An 8,817-nucleotide genomic window follows, 5' to 3' on the forward strand; every position below is an offset into this window, starting at 1 on the left:
GGATAGTACACCATCTTACAACCAGAGAAGGAGAAGCATCGACGAAGCGAAGCCCACATTTTCGTGGGCTAACCAAGAAGAGGAACATCATCCCGCTACTACTACTACTCCATATACACCTACAAACACACAGTTGCGCGCACGCCAGCCGAAGTGAGAGATCTCGAAGAAAATCAGATATGATCCTGTGGAGAAGATCTTCTATATTGATGTTCGCAGCAGTAATGACAAAGATCGTCGGATCCATCACATCGCAAGCACAGCAGCGCAAACGAAGGTACATTTTGACGAGGACAGAGGAGAGAAGGTGGTGGTGGGTGACAAGGCCGCACGGGGCAGGATTTATAGTAGTAGCGCGCGCAACAGCAGCAAATCAGTTTCAGAGTTAGTAGTCACGTTTGACAGATCAGTTCAATCGCGAACGTCATCAATATGTATAATCCCCCCCCTTAGCATGCCATTTAGTAGAGAAGCGTGAGTGAACCTATATCGGTTTAGTTTTTTTTTTGATAAATCAGTGAAAAAGAAGGAACACCCGAGAAGAGGTAATAAACAATAAATTCTTTACTAGTAAGGAAATGTAAAACAGAAAACAAAACCAAGCGCATTTCGAGCGAGAGAGTTTTAATTTGCATTGATTGGTTATCTTCATATGTCGGTCTTAATTTTACATTTGCTGTATTCATGTTTGATGGTTTGTTTTGTTGGCGGAGTGAGTGACTTGTCCTTGGGAAATGTGTGGAATCTCTACAGGCGCGATTCTTAAGGATCAAAAGAGAGGAGGGCGAAAGTGGATTTCAGAGTTGACAAAGTTAGGTTTACTAAACACCTTTAGTTCAAGGAAGAGATGAGTGGGGGAAAAACATGGGTCTCGGGAATTATGAGGCAATTAGTGCGCGTAGGGGTCCTTCAGTTAGTAGTAGAGGAAGCAAACCAGTGTTGTTATATGTACATATAGACCACTGAGAGAACCGTTTATGCCATACAAACTAGCTACCGTGGAGAGAGAGATATACGTAAGCGTACTAAAGGTTCATCCGGAGGAGGACATTCATAGCAAAACCCTACAATCTCCGTCGGGACCGGTAGCGCACAAGACGATTAACTCTGCAGATTGGAGCGGAAAAACAACCCTTTTTTTCCTGAAAACAGTTCGATTTTCTAACGCACGCACCCACAGAGCGCAAAAAATAACTTCGCTAGAGGTCGTTTTTAATAAAAAAAAAGATTCGTGGATCATAATCTTCTCTCTGTCCTTAATAAGGTTAGCGATGGATGGGTTTTCCTCCACCTTAGGATTCGGTAGTGCTGAAGGATTGTCCGTTGTCCGCTCTTAGCTTAGATCCTAGGTTCGAAGGCTCTAGTAAAAGCACGTGGCGTGGTGAGCACACACACACACACACACTGGGTACGATCAGTGAAAGAAATCATCTCCATTTTCTCGTCCCAACATTTTCATTATCATTGTGTTTTTGTTCCGTATATCGCTGTATATTTACCCCATATCCTCCTCAAACTTATCTGATGTCTGTGTTCGTCCCTGGGGAGCGAGCGTGTTCTCGATTTGCGTGGGTTGAATTTCGAATAGGTAAAAGAAGATTTTCGTGATAAACCGGAAGCGAAATCCTGCCCAATTGCCAAAGTCAATTTTCGGATTTAGTTGAACTTAATATTTTGAGCAAAATCAGTTTGACATGGATGGCGTTGCGTAGATATCATATCTCACATGAGCCCCCACCCAATCCTAGAAATGTTGCAGATGAAAATGCGTTGAAGTAAGGGTTCGGTAGATGTGAAATGAAGTTAAAAGATGATAAAATAAAGAGAGAAGAAATGTAACATGAAAAACGTTCCTCACAAAGTCCCATTTCGGGTGGATGTGCTCCATTTCAGTAGCGCGGTACTGTGTATCTTTACGAAAACGGAGCAGCGTGGAGTTCAATGAGAATGGGTCGATGGTTTCGTTGTTTCGTTTGGCACAGATTTTGCTTACATGGATGTACAAAAGAAGGGAAACTGAAAACAAATAAAGCAGAAAGTCGAAATGTGCGTAAAGTTTCTGTGGTTGCAGTAACACAACTTTAAATTTTTACATAAAAATAACCGACTCAACAGCTGATCTAATTTCAAACGACCCTCCGGGAGAGCTGCAAACGTCCAAACTGCGCGTTTGCTCACTACTGTCATCGAGCTGTCAAACGGTTGCATTTGTGCAGCCTGCGTTGCTAGTGCATGCTAGACGGGCACACACAAGGCTGGATTGGATATTTTCAATACCGTGCGCTGTATTTATCCGTAGAAAAGTGTGTTTATTTCGTGTGATTGTTGCGAAAAATCGGTCCCATTCATTGGTGTTGAGAATTTCCTCAAAAGACTACGGTTTTGTGTATCTTTTCCGCTTGTGGTGTGTCGCAATATTTAGCTCCCTTGGCTCCACAGGGATGGACGCGTAAGTATCGATCGATGTGTGATTTCTTTTCGGGCCATCGAACGGACGAAGGAATACATTTTCCTCCACACCGGGTTCGATGTCCTTTTCTAGTTTATCTGTTCTAAATGATTTTCCCCTTTGGTTCTTAACAGTCTGCTGGATGAAGTTGAATCGTTGGAAGCGATTCTGATGGACGACGTTCATATCACGAAGAATGCAAGGTAAGATGCAACTGGGACATACCATGCCCCCTAGAATTACTATTGATTTGCGAACCGCGTCCTTATGATGTGGTGGTGGTGGTGGTGGTCCGTGAGAGGGTGTTTGTTGTTACTAAAATATTGCACAATATGACTATTCTTATCGAGCTCATTGTTACGTGTTATCTTCTTTTTCGGTACTGATTTGGCGTTTTGAAGCGGATTTCCGGAGCTGATTGAAACGACCGTATTTCCGACGGTGGGCGAAGAGCTGGAATCACAGTACGTGTGCATCACGCTGCAAGTGTTACCGGCCGTTGGCTATCCGGATGTGCGCCCGAACGTAAAGTTACGAAATCCACGTGGCCTGGATGATAACATTATCGGGCAGATCGAGCGTGCCGTGCAGCAAAAGTTGACTGAATCGATCGGCCAACCGGTCGTGTTTGATCTCATAGACATAATACGGGAACAGCTGACGGAAAGCAATCTACCGTCCGGGCAGTGTGTGATCTGTCTGTACGGGTTTCTCGACGGTGATGAGTTTACCAAAACCGTGTGTTATCACTATTTGCACAGCCACTGTTTGGCGTGTCACATCAACGCTTCGAAGCGCAACTATGAGGAAGAAATCGAAAAGCTACCCATCTGGAAGCGCAAGGAAGCGAAACCATTCCAGGCACAGTGTCCGGTGTGCCGCGAATCAATAGATGATGTCGAGGTTGAACCGTTGATGCGTTGCCGCCCACCGGCCGAGCGTGAAAATGCACCGAAATTTAAGGTGACCGATGAGCTAAAATCGCTCCAGGCAAGAATGAACCGGCTGTTTATGGAGCAGAAACGTCGGGGTGGAATTATCGATTTGGAAGCGGAAGAGGGCAACGTTATTGCGATCGAAACCGAATCCCCTAATGGCGAGGTAAGAAAGGAAGGTTTATTTATTTAAGTTATTCATAATAACGTACGAATTTGTTAAAAAAGTGGTTTTACTTTAGCAATTGTTCATACAAATTCCCTACCAGCTAACCTTACATCTAACTGTGGTTATGCTTTTGTGCATAGTTAACAATGTTGTTAGTTATTTTGTAAAATCCAGTGTGTATTGCTACATATATTGTAATGTGATCCACTAACTTCGTGGCCAAAAAGAAGAGGCAGTTGATTGTCAATATCATGAAAGCCGAACCAAACTTATGTGTTGAGGTATCTTTACTTAGATTTAGGACAGTTGATGTAAGGCACTCGAATAGGGCTTTGTTGCTTTATTGTAATAAGCTTATTGTGCAAAAGATACAAGCATGTTTCCCAACAAATGTTGCAAACAAAATGTATTCCATTTTTAATGCTTACATTATATTGTTTCTCTTTCAGATTGCTAAAGGCACAAATGATACCCCGTCAAACGGTCCCAACACTATGCTGCCAGAGGTCAAAACACCAGCAAACAAAAAGCATGCCACAAACGCACAACAGGCCAAAGGATCTTCAAGCTCAAAAGCGGCAAATAATAATAATGCCACCCGGCAACAACGTAGCAATGCGCCGGCTGCCACCGCAGTTGCGAACGGTGAAGCAAATGACGATCCGGACGGATGTACCGATCCGTGCTGTTCGGGACAGAACGATCATCACCGTGGCGGTGGTGGGTACCGGAATCGGCGCCACAACAATCACCATCATAACCGGCACCAGCGGCACCATCACAACCACCATCACCATCACCACCACCAGCATCAGGGACGCGGTGGTGGTGGTGCGAGCGGTGCTGGTACTTCCACAGCGGCCGGTGGAGCGGCCAAAAATTTAGGCACTCCCTGCGCATCCAACGCCAGGTGACAATTGTTGCCCCAGGAAAGTGATCCCCAAGCGATGCATTGTAATTGGGTCCGGCGGGATGCGTTGGATCGGCTGTACACCGGGCCAGACGAGTTCTGCTGGTCGTGGGCTCATCGTACCCAGCATATTCTGCCGACCGGCAGTCATCTGCACCTTGGGCCGTATGATAGTCGCACCATCAGACCGATGCTACTAATATAACATTTAATCCACTGGACACGTATGCAGATTCTCCACAGTCTCGTAAATATTCTTATTCGTACCAAAATAATCGACCGTATGCATATTCGTAATACCGTCCGCATAATTGCGGACAGCCGTAGAATTTTCGATCACTGTTGCGTCTCCGTAGGTAGGCCGATGATCCACTGTATGGAGCGAAGGCATCCTGAATGTTACCGAATACTGTTGCACACTGCCTTTGTGCAACGACTGAAACAAACCGATGCCACGGTAAGACGTGGTGCTATTGAAAAGACTTGCGTTCGGACGCTGGATCCGGCGCAATCCCGTCGCGCGCTATTTGGTGCGCACGGAAAGGGGATGTGTTGTGGTAAGTTCGGCTTTTACTACACAGTAGTTTGGATGTTTTTATTACGAACTTATCTAACTGTGCTCGATACAGCCATACAGGAGCACTTGCATCTGCGATCGGTTTGTGATCGTTCATGGTATTTAAGCATAATGTCTCTTTTCTACGCGAGCGCTGAACGTTACCATCGAAGGAATGTTCATTTTGCTGTCGTGTGGTTACGTTCATTTATGTTAATTATTATTGCTTCTTCAAACGTGGGCTGTTTTTGGTGGCCAAATGGCGCCAATTTAGTAGATTTACCTGTAAAGATTACCGTTCTACATTAACACTAAGTTTTGTACGGAGCGAGGGAGATATCGATGGGCAATGGTGTAACGAGATCTATATTTTATTTAACACCGTATCAGTGTTCGGGATGGAAGCTTTTTTTTCTGCAAAGATTTGTCGTTTTTTGTTACACTAGATAAGATACAATTAGTTTCGAACGTACAAATAGGCAGGGAAATGTGGAGTAGTGATATGGGGAGTGGTGCGTCTAGATGGGCTCCTCTTACCCCGATACCAAGGATTTCTCCCCACACTGCTCGGTAGCGTTAACAATAATTTAAAAAAAAGACACAACACTAATTTAACACTCCTACCCTCCAAATAGTTCAGGGGCATGGTCCGTGTTCGGAAGGGTAGAGCAATAGACAAATGGATATAATCGTTACTTTATTTAACAATTATTAAAAAGGAATATTATGCTTATTTAAAGGTCTCGAGCGCGAGAAAGATTGGAAAATTCCACTTTTACTTTTAAATGTTCGATTTAGACGATTTAAAACAGTTTCCAGTAATGGTTACAACTTTACCATCAGAACTCGAAAATCCCGTATAGCTCTCGGGGTTGAGTGCAGCACCAGTTACTCTAAATATATTTTGTGCTGTCAACTATTTATTTTGTTTGTGTGGTAATCGATAATTTCTTATGAAGAAACGAACGCGTATCATGCGTGCCAAACGAGATAGACAAACGTTACATTTGCGACATAGAGAGAGAGAGAGAGAGAGAGAGAGAGAGAGAGAGAGAGAGAGAGAGAGAGAGAGAGAGAGAGAGGGAGATAAAAATTCAGTTAAAATCGAAAATCTAATCGCACACCACTATAGCAATGAAATGGGCTTGAATGAAGCGATTGGAAGCATAGCAGGAGACCCAGCATATTAAAAATAGGCAGCACCTTTCGATAAAAAATATGATAGCACTTTGTAACAGACAGACACAAAACACAATGCCGGAGATAAAATTCGAACGCAATAGTTTATCAATCAAATAGCAAGGAAAAAACAGTTCGCAAAAGCAACACATAAAACTAAACAACGCAAGTTAGTGAAACACATAATCTTATCAGCGCCCCATGTAAGGTGACAAGCGTTTGCAAGGTTGCGGGAGGTTACGGCAGCAGGATATTCCATTGCGCGGTACGCGGTATGTGATGATGTAAATGTGAATTTAATCATAACTCTGTAATAATCTACCGTCAAAGCACATAGACGAACGAAAGCGGCCACATAACAAAAAGCTCTCTTTTGAACTAAATCATCCCTGCGACGATTAACATTTAAATGTGCACCCCTTTTAAAATGATGTCTCCCCTCGCCCAACAGTCTCCCGATCACGATCGAAAAAAAACTCGTATTCTAAGTCATTTGTAATTCTTGCACGTGTGTGAATGGAAGGGTGTGGGCGGGATCGGGAAGGTGGGAAAGAATGTCAGTGTTTCTGCTCCCTTTAATGGTCGAACCCTATATGATATGTATGTTATCTCAAATTACCACAAATCAGAAGGCAAAACCGTTTTGCCCAGACTAATGGAACAGAAAACAAAATCGTTCGTTTGTTATTTTCTTTCTTTTCTTTTAATGTCACATGAAAGAACGCAGAGAGTTAAACGATCTCTTTCCTCGCGTGTACGGCAGGGAATGCGTGACTCAAAGAAGAGATTCTTAAATTAGTGCGTACAGTCCTCCAGAACTTCTAAATTCTCTAGATGTTCTAGATCTTTCAGATCCTCTAGGTCCTATAGATCTTCCAGGTCCTCTGGGACTTTTAGATTCTCAAAGTTTTTTTTAATCTTCTAGTTCCTTCAGATTCTCTAGGTCTTCTAGGTCCTCTGGGACCTGTAGATTCTTTGGTCTTTTAAATCCTCTAGAGATCCTCTAAGATCCTCTAGAGGAATTTAAATCATCCTCTAGATATTCTAGGCCCTCTAGATCCTCTAGATCCTGAAGATCCACTAGGTCCTGTAGATTCATTAGGTCTTCTAGGTTTTATTAAATAATCTAGCTCCTCCAGTTCCTCTAGAACTTCTTGGTTCGCTGGGACGTGTAGAATTAGGTTTTTTTAAATCTTTGATTTCGTATAGATCTTCTAGGCCCTCTTGGTCCTCAAGGTCCTGTAAACACACTAGGTTCTATAGGTTTAGTTCCTCTAGATACTTTGCATAGTCTAAATCTTCTAGACACTTTAGATCCTTTAGATCCTCTAGGTCGTCCTTATCCTCTAGATCGTCTTAGTTCTCTAGATAATCTAGATCATCTAAATCCTATTCGTTCTCTAGGTAATCTAGATCATCTAGATCCTCTACGTTCTCTAAGTAACCTAGATCATCTAGATCCTCTAGATTTTCTGCATTCTGTAGATGTAGATCCCTTACGTCGTCTAGATGTAGATCCTCTAGTTCCTCTATATCCTTCTGATTGTCTAGATTGTCTCGATCCTCTAGATCACTTCAACGTTTAGCAGTGAAAGTTAATGCTTTAAATTTAAATGTAATGGTTGATGGTAGCGGAGCCGGTCTTCACACGAACGGACCGGACCAAATCCCATCCGCACCAATCCCCCGTAGCAAGGACTGACTATCCGGCTACGTGGTAAAATAAGTCGATACGGCCAGGCCGTTCTTTTAATAAAAAAATTTAAATGTAATACGTGCTAGCCATTTAGCGCTTCTATGTCGTCTAGATGCTTCTAAATCTTCCAGCTCCTCGAGATCCTCTAGGTCGTCTAGATTCTCTCGATCCCATCGATCCTCTAGATCACTTCAATCGAGCAGTGAAAGTTAGGGCTTTAAAATTAGATGCAATACGTGTAAACCATCAAGCAAAACGCACCGGATGCAACCGATTTCACGATCAACCTCAGCGGCATGGCAGTTTTGCAACATCAGCATTTACCCACGTGCCCGACCATTCCAAAACAGGTAAGCATATGGCTGGTGCCGGGGAACAGGGGAAGAACCTGTTTGTAATGGCTTTTCTCTCATTTTCTTTCTGTAGAAGGCGAAACGGTCGTACCGGCTTTATTCGGGTGATCGGCCCGGCCACCGAAGGGGAAACAGGCAGAAAGGAAACACCCTTTTAAGGGTCCAACTGGTGGTAGCGCATCATGATTGAGGTATGGTTTTGGTGTTATTTCCCTTTTTCCGCTTCCTAGCGACGGTAGCCGCGGGGTCGCGTTATCTAAAAGCCCTACAACCGGGGCACAAATGGATTGTGCGTGTGTGTGTGCGAGTCAAGGATTACCCGGTATAGGTGTAACGATCGCGGACGCATGACGCATCCATTCCATGCGTCCGAAGAAGCCGATCGATCGGTGCGACGAACGACAACCGCTACAAAACCACTTGCCCGAACCGATCGGCGCGTCGTGGATCATGATTCATTCCGCTCGGCCCGGCAAGTGCGTTATTGCGGGCGGAGTGGGGTTGTAGGAAAGGGGGCGAATCGTGTTTTTGTTTCCGTGCGACATCGTCGCCGTCGGAAGAGAACGCACG

General features: G+C 44.0%; 1 protein-coding gene across 1 annotated transcript; it reads left to right on the forward strand.

Moving 5' to 3' along the window:
• Positions 1-2,260: 2,260 nt before the first annotated feature.
• On the forward strand, positions 2,261-6,845 carry LOC128309467 (E3 ubiquitin-protein ligase RNF25). The gene is made up of 4 exons (XM_053045868.1): positions 2,261-2,449; positions 2,584-2,652; positions 2,851-3,550; positions 4,003-6,845. Exons 1-4 carry the CDS (start codon positions 2,442-2,444, stop codon positions 4,465-4,467), a joined length of 1,242 nt encoding a protein of 413 aa, XP_052901828.1. The 5' UTR covers positions 2,261-2,441; the 3' UTR covers positions 4,468-6,845.
• Positions 6,846-8,817: the final 1,972 nt, after the last annotated feature.

The sequence above is a fragment of the Anopheles moucheti genome, chromosome 2 (genome assembly GCF_943734755.1).
Source record: "Anopheles moucheti chromosome 2, idAnoMoucSN_F20_07, whole genome shotgun sequence".
Taxonomy (NCBI): domain Eukaryota; kingdom Metazoa; phylum Arthropoda; class Insecta; order Diptera; family Culicidae; genus Anopheles; species Anopheles moucheti.